At 36.7% G+C, this 21,958-nt stretch overlaps 1 protein-coding gene across 5 annotated transcripts in view; it reads right to left on the bottom strand.

The window, feature by feature from the left end:
• Positions 1 to 21,958, bottom strand: part of DMTF1 (cyclin D binding myb like transcription factor 1) — a 49,062-nt gene that overhangs the window by 11,404 nt on the left and 15,700 nt on the right. For 4 of the 5 annotated variants that reach the window (XM_070369714.1, XM_070369715.1, XM_005901001.3 and 1 more), the window contains 9 exons: positions 18,769 to 18,863; positions 14,442 to 14,556; positions 13,495 to 13,571; positions 7,859 to 8,016; positions 6,690 to 6,722; positions 5,692 to 5,801; positions 3,219 to 3,447; positions 1,594 to 1,745; positions 131 to 340 (listed from right to left, as the gene is read on the bottom strand). In XM_070369714.1, the coding sequence (XP_070225815.1) occupies positions 131 to 340; positions 1,594 to 1,745; positions 3,219 to 3,447; positions 5,692 to 5,801; positions 6,690 to 6,722; positions 7,859 to 8,016; positions 13,495 to 13,571; positions 14,442 to 14,556; positions 18,769 to 18,863 (1,179 nt within the window). The remainder of the gene's footprint in view (positions 1 to 130; positions 341 to 1,593; positions 1,746 to 3,218; positions 3,448 to 5,691; positions 5,802 to 6,689; positions 6,723 to 7,858; positions 8,017 to 13,494; positions 13,572 to 14,441; positions 14,557 to 18,768; positions 18,864 to 21,958) is intronic. The other variant, XM_070369717.1, reaches the window with a different exon arrangement.

The raw sequence follows: 21,958 nt of genomic DNA, 5'->3' as shown, positions 1-21,958 counted from the left end.
AAATGCCATAGATCTCCTTTAATTCGTCAACTTGGATAAATTTCTGTCAAAATTCTAGAAGACTGAAAGGTGTCAGAGCCATTCACTAAATCGCACAGGTCAAATAGCAAGGAGTCCTGAGGTTACTTACAGACGTGGGTGATCTGGACGGGAATCTGTAGGGCTGTCATGGGGCTTGGAGAGATGGCACCATTGTCTTCCAAGCGGGCAACTCTGATCTGAACATGCTGTACACTGGAATTGGAATTACTGTTTGGAACTCCAGGTCCTGATTTATTCTCCAAAAGCGTTGGGTTGTTTTTTTGATTTTCATGTAACTGTTTAAGACCTTTTATCAAGACTGAAGGGAGATGGGTAGACAAAAAGAACATTGATTCTCCGACAGACCACCATCTAAGCAGCAAGGGAGGTGGGGGGTAAGGAGGGAAAGTATTTGGAATAAATAATTGTATATAGGATGACATCCTACCAAAATAATAATAAAAATATTTAAAAACCACAACCTGTCTGGAAATTTTTGGAAACGTTATCAAAACAGATTTTTAAAAAAATTCACAACCGAATATTGTTCTGCCATCAAAGCCACATTAATAGCCATTGTAAGGAACATGGAAATACAATATTTTCTATGTCTTAGGGCTTCTTGATAAAATTCTTATTTGGGAAGAAAACTAACTAGCTTATTTTTATTCAGTAATGAATCGTGTACCCACCCCCTGCCCTGACTCAAATGGCACTTGACTGCTTTAGCCACTGCAGGCTGTCATCTAACTTACAACCCCAGAGTGGCAGCTGAGCTTTTCCCAACAGCAGTATGCAAACAACCTGAGCTCCTGTAAAGCCAGCTCCTCTACTAATCATGATAAACTACATCAGTCATCCCAGGTGATGCTGGGTTCCTGTTACATTAGTATTCCTTCACTCTCCTGGTTATACTAACTTTTTAAAATGCAAAATAAATTTGTAACTGGGTATTTAGGGGAAAAAAATCACATTTTCATCAAGCCAAATTCCTCAGCATTTAATTTTCCTTTGCAAAAATGGAGCTGGAGCACTATATCAGTGAGGGTGAATTTGGTTACCTAAATCGAAGACAGCACTACCTGGTTCAGTGTCTAAGTACAGAATAGACAGTGAAATGGAAAAGTAAGCTATACTTCACTTTTAAGCAAACCTAAGATCTCTGGATTTATACAATAAATGAAATTAGAAACTTACCAGCCTTTGTTCTACAAAATAAATCTCCACAGACTTTCTCTAAATAATGCAGTTACTCAGTTCATAAAAGTTGATTTAAATGTAATTTCTTACATCTTTGTATGCAGTGAAAACACATGTGAAATTTATTTCCTCTTCACAGTTTATGTGAGAAGAATGTGTGTAAATATGTGTAATTCCACCCTTGGTGCTTTGAGAATTACAAATCATATTAACTCTGCTCAAGGAAAGTTTGTTACCCAAAGAAACAGGACAGAGGTTGAAGTAAAATCTACCATGATTCATCTCTCTTCAGCCGAGGCAAAGAACTTCTAACTGCTAATTCCTTGAGTACTTAAGATAAGGTAAGGACTTAAGGAGCAAATAATACATTACCAGGGAATGAAACATCCTTATGGTTTGCGATTTGCCTTTTGATGGTCCACCATTTACTTCGAAGCCACTGTGGTGAACGGACACTGCTCCATCCCTCAGCTAACAGATCCCAGTTTATGTCATTTTCATCAGCTACATCAAGCTCTGCTATCCTACAAAATAAGGTTACAAAATAAGCATCTGTTAGATGTTTGTTTCTCCACAAGGATCCTCCTCTGACTACAGGTGATGGCACCAGCAATAAAGGGAATGGCAGGGTGTGTCACTGAGATGCTAGGTACGGGAAAGGATGGACTGCGGGTGTGCAGGCCTGCTTCCTGAGCTAAGAGCTAAGACGTAGCACAGTGATAGCCTTTCGTTAATGGTACTACCAATGTGCTGAACCATAACTATGGTCAGAACCAGAACTGTGAAGGAAAGGGAAGAGCTAAAGGTTAGAACAGAATAAGGACAGGTTTAGTTGTATAGTGTTCTATAATGTTTTGTAGTGTGTTATATAATGCTATTTTCTAGATCTGAGCTCTTCCACTTGTAAAATAAAATTACTTAGAAAAGAATGGGGCTTCTCTCATAGTTAAACTGGTAAAGAATCTGCCTGCAATGCAGGAGAACCCGGTTTAATTCCTGGGTTGGGAAGATCTGCTGGAGAAGGGATAGGCTACACATTCCAGGTGGCTTGGGTTTCCCTGATGGCTTAGGCTGAAGTAAAAAATCATCCTGCAATGTGGGAGACCTGTGTTTGATCCCTGGACTGGGAAGATCCCGAAGGGAACGGCTACCCACTCCAGTATTCTGGCCTGCAAAATTCTATGGGGTCACAAAGAGTTGGACACGACTGAGCAACTTTCACTTTCAGAAAAGAACTATTTATAAAGATGACTAGCTGGGGAAAAGCTATATTAAAAATAAAACTCAAAAGAAAATGATAAAAAGTTAAAACAGTGCTTGAGCAGCAACCCCAAACCCCACAATTAACACAAAATAGTACATCTAAATTTGGGGTTTTAATGGTCTATATGTTTTCTAGTTAACTGTCAGGATTTTGATTTTCAGTTGGGAGTAGCCACAAAAATTCTAGCTGGTATTTTTGGCCACTGAGTCTTAAACCAACTAATTTAAAACAATAAGCTTAGGATTATTACCTAAAAGCCATCTTTGGATATGTATGAAATGGAAGCGTCTAATTTGGTCCAATTTGAAGGTGGGAGATAACTAACGTGGGTTATCTTATTCGCACAGTAGCCAAAGATTGAAGGGCATGGAGACTGACAGCCCTCTTACCCTCAACATGGCCCCTCTCAGCCAGGACTGAGGCACGGGTCGGGGCACAGTGGGAAGCTGCACTGCCGCGGCCTGTGCCACACCTGATCTGTGGATAGAGAGAGGACTTCAGTCTCCACGCCTTCAATCTGGTACTGTGCACGAGCACTAAATCCACTAAAAGAGGAACAAACACAAACCAAAGAAGAGCTCGATATGAAATAGTTAGGATTTTAAACAGTGGCTCTCTGTGGAAAAGATGCTTTCCCGACATCAGGCATCTATGGAAACCAAAAGAGGACAGTTAATCTAGACAGCCACAGCAGTTCTGCAGCTTTTGTCATGAGAAGATTTAGGACACAAACCTGAGGATGAGATTGATTTCATCTTCCTTGGTCCACTCAGTACCTCCGCTCTGCTTCCAGTTCAGGTAGTTGAGCCATTTAGAACGACACTGCTTTTCTGAGCGAGTACCCACTCGTTCTGCCACAGCTGCCCAAGACACACCCTGTGTGACTATGTCACCTGGCTCAGTGCTTGTCAATTCATGCACCACCTCTGCAAGTCTCTTTTCTTCTTCTTCTGTCCACTTCCCTGAAAGAAGGAGAGCATCCAGATGACCACTGCTACCTTTTTCTTATTTTGCAAATCAGACTCAGCACTGTATTTCAAAGGACTGATCGGAAGTATGCAGTAGTTGTCAGAATTATTTCTGAATGACATATGGAAAACCTGTACGTAACTACTAATACAGTTACTAGCCCAGTAAGGTCCTTAGTGGGCTTCCAGGTGGCTCAGCGGTAAAGAGTCTGCCTGCAACACAGGAGATGCGGGGTTGATCCCTGGGTCGGAAAGATCCCCTAGAGTAGAAAATGGCAACCCACTCCAGTATTCTTGCCTGGGAAATCCCAGGGACAGAGGAGACTGGCAGGCTACAGTTCATGGGGTCACAAAGAGTTGGATATGGCTTGGCGACTAAACAACAAAGGTTCTCAGTACTACAAATGGAAATATAGAATCCTAACACAAAGCACCAACTGACTCTTTAAGGAAAGAAAAACTATCTAAAACATAGCTAGAAAGAATTATATTCTCTCAAGTTATACTGAGTCCTAATTGGGAAGTGTTCCATTGATGGCCTGATGGACACAGAAACTCATACTTTTTTCTTAGTCCCACCAAAGATTCCCTGCTGTGCAGAAGTGAAGTAGTAAGCTCAAGAGAGACCTTTACTTACAGGAATGAATGAGGATGGACAAGTAGAACACCACCTATAGCTTCCCATCCATTTCAATAAAAACAAAAACTTGATTTATACCATTTCCTTTCCCAACTCCAAGCTGCTGTGATAAAATAGAAGTCTGAGACTGGTATTCACACATTATTATTTCTATTTCAGTTTTTTTGAATCCATAAACCCACTAACAATATCACATGTTCTCTTTGGTCTTTTTCTTTTTAGAAAAAAAAACTTAAGCAGAAAAACAGGGCAAAAAAAAAAAAAGAGAGAGCAAACCTTTAAAAAATGTCTTCCACTCTGTTTCTATTTTCTTACTACTAGTAGCTGCAAATTTCAAAAAGGCTATGTGCTTGCCTTTCCAGGATTCATTCATTCAACTGCTAAGCACATTACTGGATATCAGAGATTCAAGACAAAGTTCCTGCTCTCCTATTTTAGCATGGCAAAAAAGTAAGGGGAAACTCAGACTGTTGTCTCATGGTGTGGTCAAAAGACAAAATTCCTGATCCAAAACAATAAATAGCAACAAGGAAAGGTAACAGGCAGAGCATTCCTTCAGGCTGGCAATCAGGGAATACCATAATGTTTGTCCATTATGCTCATAAAAAGGCTTCTATGCTCAACGTCTTACATGAACCTCTGGGGTCCCACTGTAAACCTAAAGCTCCCATTTCTGCTTCATTCACTACACAATAAGAGCTGGTGAAATTCATGTTTTCACTGCCTTAGAGGTAATAGTGCTGGTGGAGTGGTTAAGCAGGAAACATTCCTGATTCCACTTTAGGGGGCGAGGTCAAAAATATATTCCCTGGAAGCTCAAGCCTAGCTTGAGAACTAATTGAACTTATTTCTAATTGAAAGACTGAGCACAGGCTGCGGATCCTTCAGATAATTTGAGGGTTAAAAAGGGAACTATGAGATCATTTATTCTACCCTCATCATTTTACAGAGGAAACAGGTTCAGAGAGGTAAGTGAGAGTTGGTAGTAGAGCCTAAATACTACTGTTGGTCACAAAGGTTAAGTTTAACAGTATCATCAATCAGTAATTTGTACACATGAACTGGGTATCTGTGGTCTGGCCTGGGGACTGAAACACCAATCACAATTTTTTTCTATGTAAAAAGTTCTTCAAGTTTGAAATAGGCAAAATATGTACAGCCTTCAGAACACAGCTTCTTCCTAAGTTGGGACATGCCTGAACTAAAGGTTTTCATAAATATGAGTTGATAAGCTGTTGCCAACATCAGTTCAAGAGTCAGATGGACTTAAAATTACTTCCTGCACATATGCTTTAAAAGTACCTGTATAGGACAAAAATACTTTCCTACCTGCAGCAGTTTTGAATTGCTACAAAACGGAAACATGCGAGACCTAAATAAAACCTTGGAAGCTGAGATGTGTCCCTATGAAAATATCACCTTACTACACAAAGCTCAAAAATAAAGGATTAGTTGGGTCTAGTTGAAAAGAAAGGGCACTAGAAGAAAAAATCTAAACTTTAATGAGTAGTAAAGCTCTTTCCACAACAGAAGAGAAGGAAGTATGTGAAGGGGCAGGAGGGCTGAATGGTGACAAAGAACAGCGGCGCTCACAGTACCTGTGTTGCAAGTGTCCTTCATCAGTCGGCACCGATCTTTGACGGAAGAGGCACTCCTTCCTAGCGCCGCCCCTATTGTTGCCCAGTCATTGCCATGCTTTATCCGGAGCCTAAAACAAGAGTCTGCCAATCAGCATTTGGTTCAACTGTTTTCTCCCTTTTAATTTCATCATTTATTCTTCATTCTTCTTCTTCCCATTTGACTGGTTTGGAAGTGGTGGGCAGCAATACTTTGAGAGCCAAAGTTTGAAAGTGTGGCCTTTTTTGGGGTCCACAGTTGTCTGTGGGTGAAAAAAAACAGGCAGCAATTGCCTTTTTCCTGGGTCAGAGAAGAAATAAGTAACTTGGATATGTGTTCAAAAAAGACCAAATTTCCCCTCAGGTTACTGACACAATATCCCAGGCAATCCCCAGATTTTTCCCTTTTGAGTACTCCTAACAAGCTCTTCTCAGACACCTAAAAAATTTCACAAGTTCTTATTATCACAAATTGGATCAGCCTTTTTTTTTTTCCTTTCATGATCAACACAATCAGTTAACCCATACTTATGGTCCCCAAATTACGTGTCCTACAAAATAAGACTGTATAAAGTAGTCAGTCCAGATAGTCGGTGAAAGATCTGCCAACTCTAAATCATTCTAAACTAAGCCATTAGCACAACCTTGGTGTTGGTCCTAGTTATGTAAGTTCCCCAAATTTAGTCTTCAGGTTACCAAGAATGGCCATCTAATCTCTTTTGTAACCCCTTAGTGGTCTAAGGACACAATCAGTGGTCTAAGGAGAACAAGAGAAGACTGAATTTATGGACATGGCTACTCTATGGATTTGACAAGGTCTTTATATGGTCAACTTTGCTTAATAGCAGGATTAAGTTATACCAGTCTACCAATAATCTCTTGACATTTTCAAAATAAAATTTTAGAAAACACAAAATATTTAAAAAAGAAAATTAAAACTCAACTATAAGAATTAATGGGAAAAAAAAAGTCAAACTTACTCCTTGAGCTTTTCAATTTCTTCAGGGGTATATCTAGAAATTTAAAGAAATTTTTAAAAGATCAATTAAAGAATGCTAAAAGCCTTAATATAAATCAGAATTTCACTTAGGGAGCCAAATGTTAATCACTTGGCATATTCATAATATTTTTAAAGTAATCAATTTCTAAGTAGATTAATACAAACTCATGCTTTTTTTCCCTTAAAAAAAAAACCACACAAATATTTTAAGCTATTAATAAAAGTTAGCACTGTAACAATTTTCTCTAGGAAAATTTAACATTTAAAACGTATTTTCTCCTATGCTGCCTAACACTTGTGTTATTTCCAGTTAGATTCAGATACTCTAATACCATGGCTATTCTGAAAGATGACGATATGGTAAACTGGAGCTAAAAAGACAATCTATGGTCAACTCTTACAAGTCACTGAAAAATTCAAGTTCTCTTTCTCTACCCACGCATGGACAACTGATATATTCTTGCTCCAAAGTCAAGACTTTTTTTTAGTAGGAAGTACTCAACATAACCAATGCAATGTTCTTTTTAAAAGCAGTATCTAATACGCCACAGTACTACCATCTAAAATTCCCAATGAGAAATTTAAAATATGTCAATAACACCATTATTATCATTGCATTGAAGATATGAAGGCTTCCTCTGGATATTATCTATGACAGAAATCCATGCATTATATCCAGAAATTTAGTTATTTTCTGTTCTGCTTTTATTAAAAAAAAAAAAAAAGTCACTGACTGCCCTAGGAAATGTTATACTATAAACATGAATAGGAAAAACATTACCAATGAATTTGAGTTTTTTTTTACATCTCCAAAATCTTTAACTACTTTTATACTACTTTCTTTAATACTACTTTACTCAAAAGCAGATTTTGATGTCTTAATATTAACTGAGCTAAGTCTCAAATCAAACCTATATAAGGTATTTCAGATTCTAATTTCTACAAGAGAAATTACATTCTTATTGTAATGAGATTTCACCATATTTACAACATGTACTTGGAGAATAAAAATACTAACCCATCGCTCAATAGTAATTTGTAACTGTCTCCAATTAGGCTTTGATCATAATTTTAGTTAAAAAATGATAGTTCCTTAAATATTTCCCATCTAAGTTACATGAAAACATGCAGTATTACAAGTTTTCATACTTTCCCACATGGTTTCTGTCATCGTACATGCGAAGCACTCTTCTATAAACTGCAAACAAAGGCCGGTTCAGACCCCATGCTATAGTCCTGTAGAAATCTTTTCTTTCGTCTTTTGACATCTCAAAGATGATTTCTGTAGCATCTTTTATTCCGCGTGCCTAAGTGGGTACATTTCTTTGATTTAGGGATTTCTGATAGAATACATATGGATATACTATACTTTTTAAAAGATTTTTTAATATTAAAACCAATGGCATTCAGAAAAATAACACTGCTAATTTATTAAGTCAAATAAGAAATAATGATACTTAAATACTCCAAAAGTAAGTTGTATATAATTCAATAAATTCCTGCAAACCACTTTTAAAATTATAAAAAATTATATCTAAATAAAGTAGAAAAGGAAGAAGTCTTAAGAACAAAATTAATATAATCAAAAATAGAAAAAGATAAGCAATGCTAAAAACTGTTTCTTTGAAAAGATGCACAAGACTAAATAAAAGACAAAAAAGATAAACTTAACAACAAACCTTAAAAAAAAGAGCCTAGAGCCTAGAGATTGAACCTCATGAAAATTTTATGGCAATAAATCTGAAAACTTACATAAAATTTATAAATTTCTAGAAAAAGTCAACTTACCAACTGACTCAGGAAGAGAAAGAAAATCTAATAAGCACAGACCATGAAGAAAATTTAACCAGTTATTAATAATTTTCCCACAATGAAAACAGTAGGCCAAGATGACTTCACAAGTAAATCCTACTATACAATTAGGAGAAACATAATTCTGATTTTAAACTATCCTATATATAAAAAGGATAGTTTTTTATTAGACTCATTTTATTAGACTGGCATAATCTTAAAAGCAAAACCAGACAGGGAGAATTTCAGACAAGATTTTTCAGGCCAAGTTCAATCATCAAAATATATCACCTGAATCCTCAAAATCTTTTAGCACACTGAACCCAGTAATATATAAAAAGGTTAATACTCAATGCAAAAAGTAAGCTTACTCTAGGAATGAGTTTGTATTAATGTCACAAAAAGTAGTAATTAATTACACAAGTAGACTTACAGGGAAAGAAGTAAAATCTCAACACGTATGGAAAGAGCAATCATAAAATCCAACATTCAAAAAGCATAAAGACTGTAATAATCACAAATGGAGTATAACCCTTAAATATTATAAATCGCTATGTATACCTGAAACTTATATAATACTGTACACCAACTACACCCCACTTTTACAAAAAGCATAAAGATTAGAAAAGAATCATTTACAGATGTTATACATGTAGAAACCCAAAAATCCATGAAAAAATTATTTAAGAATACTTGCAAGAATGCTGGTTACAAAATTAACAAAGTCATTTGTATTTCTAGACAAAGCTGATAAAAATCTTTAAAACTGTACACTAATAATAGCATCAAAATTAGGACTAAATCTTAGTAAATTATGCAATTTCTTTATGAAGGAAACATAAAACTATTAAGTGAAATTAAAGAGGAACTAACTAAAACAAAGAGCTATAAAATGCTCTTCAGTAGGCAGGCAGAATATTAAAAAGATGTTACTTCCTTTCAAACTGATTCAGATTCAATGTTGTATCTGACTCTTTGTGACCCCATGGACTGAATTCTCCAGGCCAGAATATTGGAGTGCATAGTAGCCTTTCTCTTCTAAAAGGGATCTTCCCAACTCAGGGATCGAACCCAGGTCTCCTGTACTGCAAGCAGATTCTCTACCAGCTGAAGAGCCTATCCCTTCTCCAGTGGATCTTCCCGACCCAGGAATCAAACTGGGGTCTCCTGCATTGCCGGTGGATTCTTTACCAACTGAGCTATCAGGGAAGCCCAACTAATAGAGAGAGCTATAAAATGTTCTTCAATATGAAGTCAGAATATTAAAAAAAAGTGTTAATTCCTATTAAACTGATTCAGATTCAATGTAATCCCAATAAAAATTACAACAGTTTTTCATTCTTTGCAAGCTGAATCTAAATTTATAATGGGAGAGCAAATGGCCAAGAACAGCCAAGACACTGATGAAGAGACCTGCCTCATCAGATAGATACTAAGGCTTCTGAGACAGTGCTGTACTGGTCTAGGTATCAAACAGAACCTAGGAACAAATTAGAAAAGCTAGAAACACATCTTTGTAAGTTTGAGTTAAGACAGAATGGGTACTGTAGACTGGAAAAGGACAGACATTCCCTAATAATGCTGGAACAAGTGTCATCTATACACAAAGAAAGCAAAAACAACCACAACGCAGTAACACTGAAACGCTATCTCATAACCACAGTAAAAAAAACAACATGAAAGGCAAAACTATATGAGAATATCTTTATGCCCCTGAAACAGAGGAGGATTTCTTAAAAAAGCACACAAAAACATAAAAGTAAAAAGATAATTTTGACACTGAAATGAATATTTTTTCATCAAATGATACCTAGAGAGAATGAAAAGACAGGCCACTAACTTGGGACAAGATATCTGTAACACAACCAAAAGAACATTAGTATCCAGCATATGATAAGACATCAAGAAAATTATAAAGATGAACAACCCCATAGAAAAAACTGATAAAAGACACAAATAGGAATTTCAGAGGAAACACAAATGGCCAACAAGCATATAACAATACATAATCAGATAAACACAATTTAAACCCATAATAAATACCTTTTACACCCACCCTATTAAACAAATCAACAGAAAAAAACTAAAAAGAACCCAAATGACCATTAACTGTGGAATGGATAACTTATATATTCACATGATGAAACACAGGTTTCAATTAAAAAAAAACCCAATAGGGGACAAATCTCAAAAATCACAATACTGAACAAAAGAAGCCAGTTACAGAATACCCAGAGAATAAACCTACTGATGTAAATTTTAAAACAGGTAAAATAACACTGAAATGCATTATGTATACTCTTTTGACTGTATTAAACTTTACAGTAAAAAGTTTCTAAATTTTAGAATCTTTTTCAAAATTCTTTTATTCAATTTCAAGTCTGGAAACAAGTAAACCTAAATATTTACAAGTACCTAGATGTAAGGCACTGTGATGCAGGATGATAATACAGAGAGATGAAAAGACTTTTCTTTTTCTCAGTTCCTTGTGACAGTATCTTATCTTTTTACCCAAAATATAGATATATGACATCTAATTAATTGCTTTAAAAACAGCTCCATAATGTTCTTGCAAGAGCACCACATAAAAATCATAGTCAAAAATCAAAATCAAACAAATTATCTCTTCCCAAGATCAGTGTATCTTTTTTGGACATTTCTTACTTCTGAAAATTCTATCATCCTCCTCATAAAAATCCTCAATTAAAATAAAAAAAACTCTTAAATTATTCCATCTCCTCACTTGCTTTCTTAGCCAATATTCAGTCACCAGGCTTCCTCAGAAGACTACTTGCTTATCTGTCTTTTCTTTGCCAATTCTATTTCAACTACTGTAGTTTAAAGTTTTTACTACTCACAACCTGGTCAAATGAAATGGTCATCTAAAAGGTCTTAATCATAAAGCTGCCCTTTAACCATCAAGTTGGAAGAGTCCTTGGAAATCATCTACTCTGATTTCTTACATAAGAAATCAGCTTCTTAATTTCCCAAATTCAGTGGGTTTTTTTTTTTTTACCAACTGGTTACTAAACCTGTAGCATTTCCCCAATTTTAACTAAAGTGTGTGTGATCAGTGGACAACTTTTAATACACTTTTGGATATACTTCAATAGTCACTGAATTTCTGTTTCTCTTAAAACAATTAATTAGCTTGGTGGGAAGGATCTTCCTTTTTCTCTTTATAATTTATAAAGTATAGTTTGGAAGGAGTGTAGCTTAAAATTAAGCTTAAGAATGTGGATGTACTAGGCAGCAGTGTATTTAAAATAGTGAAAAATTACACATAAACTATCAAATAATAGAATAATTAAACTTCAAAGCTCAAGTTCTAGCAGTCAATTGTCTTCGGTTCAGGTTAAAGGGGTTATGTTAATGTACTCTGGGTTTGAACTCTAAATCCTCAACACACATCATTAACTCATAATGTTCCCTCCAGCCCTCAGTTCAGTTCAGTCCCACAGTCGTGTCTGACTCTTTGCGACCCCATGGACTGCAGCACGCCAGACCTCCCTGTCTATCACCAACTCCTGGAGTTTGTACTCAAACTCATGTCCATTGAGTTGGTGATGCCATCCAGCCATCTCATCCTCTGTCGTCCCTTTCTCCTGCCCTCAATCCCTTCCAGCATCAGGGTCTTTTCCAATGAATCAGCTCTTCGAATCAGGTGGCCAAAGTATTGGAGTTTCACCTTCAACATCAGTCCTTCCAATGAATACTTAGGACTGATCTCCTTTAGGATGGATTGGTTGGATCTTCTTGCAGTCCAAGGGACTCTCAAAAGTCTTCTCTAACACCACAGTTGACAAGTATCAATTCTTCAGCACTCAGCTTTCTTTTTAGTTCAACTCTCACATCCATACATGACTACTGGAAAAACCACAGCCTTGACTAAGATGGACCTTTGATGGCAAAATAATGTCTCTGCTTTTTAATATGCTGTCTAGGTTGGCCATAACTTTCCTTCCAAGGAGCAAGCGTCTTTTAATTTCATGGCTGCAGTCACCATCTGCAGTGATTCTGGAGCCCCCAAAATAAAGTCTGACACTGTTGCCCCATCTATTTGCCATGAAGTGATGGGACCAGATGCCATGATCTTGTTTTCTGAATGTTGAGCTTTAAGCCAACTTTTTCACTTTCCTCTTTCACTTTCATCACTTTTTCACTTTTCTTCACTTTCTGCTCTAAGGGTGGTGTCATCTGTATATCTGAGGTTATTGATATTTCTCCCGGCAGTCCTGATTCCAGCTTGTGCTTCCTCCAGCCCAGCATTTCTCATGATGTACTCTGCCCTACTCTACTCCTAAGTCTTACCCCTTTCTTTGAAACTCAGCTCAAATCCTTACTCTTGTAAATATTTTCTGTACCTGTCCTAACCCTGAGAATAAGCTTCTCCTTCTCTGTTCTCATGCATAATTCACAATGTGTTATCCCTCACATGGTACAAACAAAGCCTTGTATCATTCTTCACATGTTTTCAGAATTACCACATGGACTGTTGGCATTTGAAAGGCCAACACTATATATTAAGGCAATTTCTATCTCTAGTGCTTTAAAAGTTGTTTTCATCAGTCTTTTAATGAAGAGGATGACTAAGCCTGAATATGAAACAGGATATAAGCCTGAATATGAAAATGAACTAATATTTTTTAAGGGAAAGGACTAGTGCAATGTCATAAATTCAAAGAAAACGCATCTCTTAGGCTTTACACAGCATAAACTTAAACTCTAATTTATAGGCTGCTTGAAAAGATAGAGCTTTAAGATTCTGAGAGGCTATTAAAATGCTGTCTTAACTTTGGGGTGTTACCTAAAGCAATAAAGCTATTTTAAACTGAGAATTCAAAATGTATAAATATACTATAATACAACTGAAATTATTAAGATACAACATGTTAGCCAATTCTCCATTACATAATTACTGAAATGTGCTACTTCGGTATTTTTGCAACTGGCAATCAAAAAATTCGTGAAACAAAAAATATGCCATAAGATACCTTCAAATAGCGTTCAATATTGTTCATCAAAATATCAATTTCTTCCTTGGACCACATCCCCTGCTTCCATTTATGTCCTTTAAAAGAAAACAAGTAATGCTATTGATAATGTTATTCTTGAGAAGAAAAGAATATAGCTAATTTAATGTCTTATTCATCTGAAATCTGAAAAATCCCTATGTAAAGTTGCTTCTGTGACCCCTGGTTTTTAAGAAAGAATACAAATGACCCTAGTAAACAGGGGTAGTAAGTAAGAGAGTCATAAAAAATACTTTGTCTTAATTACATCTCTTACCCTTTCAGCAGGATAGGACTTACAGAAAGTGTGAAAGCCAAATCACACTCAAAACTTTCTGAAAAATTTCTGCAGTGAAAAATAAGTTTTATGGGAAAAAAAATACATATAAAAGATTCTAGGACAAGGTAAACATAACATTGGAGTACCGAGTGAGTAATTCATTCTTAATGAGTAGTTACTGTACCGAGGTTGAAAACAATCTATTTACTTATTTTTTGTTTCCTTTCCTTACTTCAGAGTGGCATATACACAACCCCCACTTTCTTGAAGTAGCTTCCTAGTAATCCTTACAAGTGCGGTAGCACTATAAACACTTACTTTAAACCTCTAAACAACTTATCAGGTCAAAGTTAGTAGTAGAACTTTGAAAAGGTTTGACTTCCTTCTCCCATAAGCAATAACTGTATTGACTTAAACGGTAACACTGTGCATTTGTTTATAACCTACTTCATATGGGACAAGTGATCAATTATTGTAAAATGAATATTGGTTCCCCAGTCCCATTCAGAGCCAAATTTAATTCAATTAGGTTCAAATTACTGTAACTATTCAACCATAATTATGAAGGCCCAAATTAGGATCCTTATGACTACAAGCTTTTTTTGACACTCACTTTTGCCACTGGCCACTGAAATTCAGTATATCTTACCTTTGTTAGTTAGAGAATCCTTATCTTCTTTAGTTGTAAACCATGCTTGGCTAACTGCTGAAACCTCCTCATTACCCAAGGGAGATATTTCATCTAGTTGCTCATTCTGTAGAATCTTCAAAAGGCAAAAAAAAAAAAAAAAAGTGGCAGCTTGATTTAACACCCAACCTGATTCATCTTTGTAATGCTAAGCATTATAAAACTCTGCTGTATCTAAAACAAATGAATTTCTAGTAACATGAAATTCATTTGTTTTAGATATAATAAAACTACACTGAATTCATAGAAAGACAAACATTTTCTTGCTTTAAAGACAGCATGAAAACAAAATTATCTTCAACAAGAAAAAAAGCCATTTGAATATTTATATGTATAAAACATGGAGAAGGAAATGGCAACCCACTGCAGTATTCTTGCCTGGAGAATCCCACTGACACAGGAACCTGGAGGGCTGTAGCCCATGCAGTCGCAAGAGCTGGACGTGACTTAGCGACTAAACTACTGCTGCCACTAAATAATGGAAACGCTGGGATCGAGTGTCATGATTATTCATGTTCTCACAGGTAGTTTGCTGCCCAAATATTAATACATGTTCATCTGTAATGTAACCTGTTGATCAATCTAAAAGATTAACAGGCTAATTCAAAAGATGTTATTGCAAAATTGTAGTCTGCGTATTGTTTACTGACAACTTTTTACATTTAGGAGGGTAGGTATTTAGAGCTGATACCTACCCTCCTAACGGTATCTTCTTTTCAAAGAACCATATGGTACTAATTTTATTATTATTGCAATAAAATAGCCTGTATTGAGAAATATAGTTAAATAAACTTTATTAAGATACGTCACATCATAAAATTCACCCTTTAAAGTATACAATTCAGTGGCTTTCAGTGTATTTATGCAGCTATCAGTAATTAAGGACATATCTAATCTAGAAAATTCTGCAGGAACAAAGCTGTTTTTAAAAGACTTGGCTGTGGGCTAGAGAGAGCTATGGTATAAGTGAGGAAGATATAGCAACAGTGCTACCATATCAGGTAAGGTGAGCCTGTTATATGCAGACCAGGGTAAGAGGAGAGTCATAGGCCTAGACCCACTCCAGTGTTCTTGCCTGGAGAATCCCAGGGATGGGGGAGCCTGGTGGGCTGCCGTCTATGGGGTCGCACAGAGTCGGACACGACTGAAGCGACTTAGCAGCAGCAGCAGTATAGGCCTAGTGACCACTCAACCCAGCTGGGTCTTTGGCCTGGATCAACTACTAAGCTATGTCACTTTCTGGAGATAGGTCCTAACAAAGATTGACTGTTTCTTTAGTAGGCAGAAACTGGATTTCTATTTTCAAGAGGAAATGAAACATCTCACTTAGAAAAGAGAGAAGCTGTCAATGAAGAATCAAGGCACAGTGAGGAGAAAAGCCATGCCTATTGTTACCTACTATTTGTATACCTGGTGGTAATATTTTGTATTTATTAAAGTGGTTTTCTTTAAAAAAAAAAAAAAAAAAAACCAAAGACAAAAGCTAGATATCACTAGAACAGACAAGAAAAGGTTTATAACCCGGCATTTATGTGTCATATACTTCCAAGGCCTCTTATATTCTGAGGATCACAATTCTGTAAGATTTAATATAGGAGTTACTTATCAAGGACAATATGGAGCGCTATCAAAAGATCTTGATACATACAATACTTTTAAGAAATGTAGAAAAATCTTCTGAGATGATTTTCTCTTACATTAACTAGTTTGTTGAAAGAATAAAATCACCATTTCCCAAAGTGAGTCTAAATATATATAGCAAAGCCCACTCTGTGAATCTCAGGAATAAACATTTCATGATTAATTACTGTCTTTGGGTAAATACTTAATGCCTTATGGTGCAAAATTTCCTGAAGAAGACTTACACATTACTTAAACCATATAATGTTAAACATGACAAAAATCATCAAATGAAGTAAATAACTACTAAATTCTAGCAGTAATATTCAACACTGTCTATCAAATTGAGTATATCAGGAGACTTAGGTACCTAAGAGGCTATCTATCTATACTTAGTTTACAGATAGTGATTAAGTTTTTTGGTATTTTACCCGTTTCTCACTACTTTAGAACTTTCCAGGTTGCACTAGTGGTAAAGAACTCACCTGCCAATGCAGGAGACATGAGACTTGGGTTCAATCCCTGGGTTGGGATGATCCCTAGGGGGAGGGCATGGCAACCTACTCCAGTATTCTTGCCTGGAAAATCCCATGGACAGAAGAGCCTGGTTGGCTATAGTGTATAGTGTTGGACATGGCTGAAGCAACTTAGCACCAGCCACTTTCCTACTTTATATATAAATCTTTTCAAGTTACTCAGGCTTTGTTTAACTTGCTGTTGCTTTTTCTAAATGAAGGCTTTATGAACTGGTTGTTGGGTTTCTTAATTATCATATATACAGGTTTAAAAATCTGAAAATAAATATTTCACTCACTAAATGCCTCTTGCAACCACAATGTACTACATACATGGGAAGTTTATTTTAGTTCCTAATTGTTTTCCAAGCTAGTCCCACCACTGGAATGGGACAAGGGGGCATTAGCTGCTAAACTAGGTCCAATAACTACACCTAGTTTGCCACAAAGGGCACAGCAAAAAAGCACACTATTTCTGAACTTTAAACTGTGCTTTCACTCCCAACCTAATGTTATTTAAAAAAACATTAGAAATTAATGGTAATAACAAACCAAGAGGTTAGTATTAGATTGTAACTCATTAACTCTTCAGAAATAATCTAAACAAAACAACCCTAAAACTTGTGTACATTGCTACTGATCAGTCTGATAATAACTAGGCTGTAAACCAAATGAGACATATGTATATAGTTATTTTCAACATGCTAAAAATGGAAGTGAGACAACACTACAAATGAATTTGACAAGAACTGTTTTTAAAATTTTTTATTTCTTTTTGGCTCTCCAGTTGCAGTGCACAGGCTTCTTATTGCAGTGGCTTCTCCTGTTGCAGAGCACAGGCTCTAGAGCACAGGCTCAGCAGTTGTGGTGCAATGGCTTATCTGTTCCACTGCATGTGGGATCTTCCTTGACCAGTGATGGAACCCATGTTTACAGCACTGGCAGGTGGATTCTTAACCACTGGGCCACCAGGAAGTCCTGCAAGATCCATTTTGAAGAAAGAATGTGCCCTATTGTTTCTGAGGATTTAGAAAAATTTCTGTCCAAATTCCCCAGCTTGCCTCAAAGACGTCTGAAGCACATTAGAGCATGTCTGAAGCATGTTACTTCTCTGGAAATCCTGTTATTCTGGAACTGCTCTCAAGCTCCTCACTGCAATTCACAGTACATCTTCCTGAAATATCCTTAGTCCCTGATATGTATCAACTTGTACCTACTTCGTAATGAAGAAGGGTCATTATGATGCTTCACATAAGAAAAATAATGGTACAATGTCTCTACTGTCTGCTAAAAAAGTATTTTATTAAATGAAGAGACAGAGCAAAAGAACAATCAGCCAGAGATAAACTTACAAGTAAAATAGATTTAAGCTGCTGGCCACTGAAGAGAGCTAAGAATGATGACTACTTACAGGAAAACAGGCTAATTATTTAACCTCAACACACGGTAAAATCTATCTAGTTGTACAGGTTATCAAAAGGAAATATGACTACCACTGTTATAGTTAAAATGTATTTGAGATGACCAGCTTTCATTCACATTAGGGCAAAGAACACATGGAATCTTTCTAAATCAGTCACTACAGATAACTGCTGGGTAAAGCTTATTTTAAAAAGTTTTATATCCCAATCAATATCTCAAATAACTGGTAGGTAAAATTTAAAGTTATTTAACAGCTCAAAAGAGATCACTCTAGGGAGATAAAGAATGCATATGCATTAGTTCAACAGATGTGAACCACTCTATAAGGAATCAGCTTTAAAATTCTATCGTTGTTTACAATTCTGAGACTCATATATGTGGGGTCTTACTTCCATCCTGTGATTGCTACTTTTTCAGACTCAGGGCTTCCCAGGTGGAGCTAGAGGAAAAGAACTCACCAGACAACGCCGGAGGCATAAGAGACTGGTTCAATCCCTGGGTCGGGAAGATCCCCTGGAGGAGGGCATGGCAACCTACTCCAGTATTCTTGCCTGCAGAATCCCATGGACAGAAAGCCTGGCAGGTTACAGTCTATGGAATTGCAGTCAGATGTGAATGAAGAGACGTAGCACTCATGCATACTGTCAGACAGAATCTATTCTCATCATTTTATCACCTAAGGTTATGTACAAAGGATAATCTTCTTGCAGCCGTACAAAGACTTACTATACCTGGATCTGTGTCACAGTTCCCTCAGTAATCTCATCATCTGCCACCTCTGTGGTTGCAGTCATGGTCACCTCAAAGCTCTGATCATTTTCTGAAACTTCAAGAAAAAGAACAGTTTATCTCCAGAGTAATAAAAGCAGGTCCTAATTATTAAAAAATATACCCAAAGAACTAGGATGTGATCATCTAATTTCTTAACATATTCCTCACCAATACATCCACACACCTAAGTATATGTGATACACATACAAATATATTTGCTTAACAAGTATCCATTGTGCACCTACGGAGAAGGCGATGGCACCCCACTCCAGTATTCTTGCCTGGGAAATCCCATGGACGGAGGAGCCTGGTGGGCTGGAGTCCATGGGGTCACAAAGAGTCGGACACGACTGAGCAACTTCACTTTCACTTCACTTTCCTGCACTGGAAAAGGAAATGGCAACCCACTCCAGTGTTCTTGCCTGGAGAATTCCAGGGACAGAGGAGCCTGGTGGGCTGTTGTCTATGGGGTTGCACAGAGTCGGACACGACTGAAGTGACTTAGCAGCAGCAGCAGCAGCAGCGCACCTAATACATGCGAGGTACTGTTCTGGGCAATGGAGACAACAATAAACGAAAAAACCCCAAAATTCTGCCTTCAAGGCACTTGGAGTCTAGGGGGAAGACAAAATTAACACAGTATTATGTTGGAAAAGTGTTAAGAAGAAAAAATGAAGTATGGGAAACGTGTTGGTAGTAGGGCCAAGTGTTTGAAATTTTAAATAGGATGCCAGGAAAAGTAACCAGAATTTGGAACAAAGCAAGGAAAAGTGCTAGTCATGAAGCTATCTTGAGAGATAGCACTTAAGGCAGATGGAAAGCCAAGTGCAAAAAGGTTCTGAGTGCCTGCTGGAACAGCAAAGACAGTGTGGCCAGAGTAGACCAAACAAGATATTGTTTGGGATTCGAAGGCCACTGTAAATGAAGACTTTGGCTTTAATTCTCTTCCACTAAGGTGACCACAGTAAGATTTAGAGCAGAGGAGTGATATAAACTGAGTTTTTCTTTAACAGGATCTCCCTGGCTGCTAAGGGGAAAATAGCCTGAAGGGCAGCCCTAGCTGGAAGGAGATGAGTGAAGAAACTAAGCCAATAATCTATTACTAGGTAAGAGGTGTTGGTGACTTGGACTAGAGTGAAGGCAAGTGAGGGTGATAAGTAGTTCAAATTGCAGATATATTTTGATGGTAGAGCCAAAAGGGCATGCAGATAAACCAAATAAGAAAGAAAATAAAATGTCAAGAATGGAATTTAAAAAAAAGTTTTTTACCTGAGGTACTGGAACAATGTACCTACCAATAATGAAATGGGGGGAAGGGTTTAGAAAGAAGCAAGTTTAAAAATGTAGCTCAGTTTTAAACATACTAGATGTTTAAACCCACTCAACATTTGGAGTTAAGAGAGGTATGGCCTGGAATAACTTGGGGGATTTAAAAGCATGAATTCTAGAGAGTAAAAACAGAAAACAAAAGCAATTAAGACTGAATCCTGGGTACTCCTCATTTAGAGGCTGGGGAGATGTGGACATGTCAGCATAAGAGACTAAGAAGAAATGGACAGAGAGAAAACTAGAGAAATGCATTTCCTGGAAGCCAAGTGACAAGAAGTCTCAGACAGGAGTGATAAAAAATGTGGGGAGATCAAGTAAGACAAAGACTAAAAAAAAAAAAATCACCACTGGATTTAGCAACAAGAAAGTCTCTGGAAAAAAAAACTTAAAAAAAAAAAGAAGAAAAAAGAAAGTCTCTGGAGACAGCATTTATAGTATAGCATTAAAAGCTGAGAGACTGATTGGAGTAGGCTTATGGAACAAAGGAATTAGAAATGGAGGCAAGTATAGGCAATTCTTTCAAGGTACTTCTGTTCTAAAGGGAAGTAGAGAAACTGAATGGGAGCCCAAAGTGAGCTAACAGGACATTTTATTTTAAAGAAGAAACTATAGTATTTTTGTAATGCTGATGGGAATGATCCAGAAGACAACAAAAAAAAAAAACTGTTGATTCAGAAGAGAAAGGAGAGAATTCCTGCAACTATGTCTTTAGGTAGGCAAAAGGGATGGGATTTGGTATATTGAAGGGTTGGCCTTAGCTGGGTGAAAATACAAGACCACATGGACATAGATACAAGTTGGTTTGTAAATACATTAGTAGTAGTGGAAACTTACAGAAACTATTTTCTGGCCACTTAAATTTCTCAGTAAAGTAGGAAGCAAGGGTATCAGTTAAGAGTTAAAAATGTAGAAGAAATATTGGAGGTTTCAAAATGTATGAAACAGTCATCTTAGAGTGGGAGAAAGAATACCAGATAAGTATGGTATGACTGGGATGCAACATAAGGAACCCATGTAATGATCATAAATTTAAAGCGAGAGCAGTCAGCTTACTTGTGCTTTTTTCCTCCAATCCCTTTCAATTAACTATACTGGTATAGTCATAAATAGGCAGACAAATTGAACCAGGGTTGTGGTTTCATCAAAGAAAGGTGAGGTGAGGGAAAGAAAAAAGGATCTCAGGGTAAATGCAAGACAGAGATTATAATGATTTACCATAAAAACTGAAACTAGGTGAAGGAAACAAGAAAACGAGTAAAGAAGAAATAACTGCAAAGTGCTAAGGTTAATGGGTCCCACTGGGGCAAAGGACTGCAGAAGTATTAGAGAAAGTAAATTGCAAAGATAGGAATTAGTGGCAGGAAAACAAAGTCTGAAGTAGGATACAAACAGACTCCAGTTATATGTACAATAGCAAGAGTGGTATGGGAATGACAAATAACGCAGCATGAAGAACAAAAGGAATCAGAGGCATAAGTAACTCCAACGATCATCTAAATGAATAATCACAAGAGTTGTATTTTTATTTTATTTTATTTTTTTAACTTTTTGACCAATTTAATATATAAAGAACTCTTACAATTTAATAAGTCAAATAACATGGCTTTCTAAACAGTCAATGAAAGAATCAAACACTTAATAAGAGATACATAAAAATGGTCAATAAGCACTTGAAGTATGGTCAGCATCATTAGTCATTAGAGAAATGCAAATAAAACTACGATGATGTATTATTTTACATTTACTAGCATGAAGTGAAAGTGAAGTCACTCAGTCGTGTCTGACTCTGTGACCCCATGGACTGTAACCCACCAGGCTCCT

This window comes from Bos mutus, chromosome 4, assembly GCF_027580195.1.
Source record: "Bos mutus isolate GX-2022 chromosome 4, NWIPB_WYAK_1.1, whole genome shotgun sequence".
Taxonomy (NCBI): Eukaryota; Metazoa; Chordata; class Mammalia; order Artiodactyla; family Bovidae; genus Bos; species Bos mutus.
This window is presented reverse-complemented; position numbering and strand designations above follow the sequence as displayed.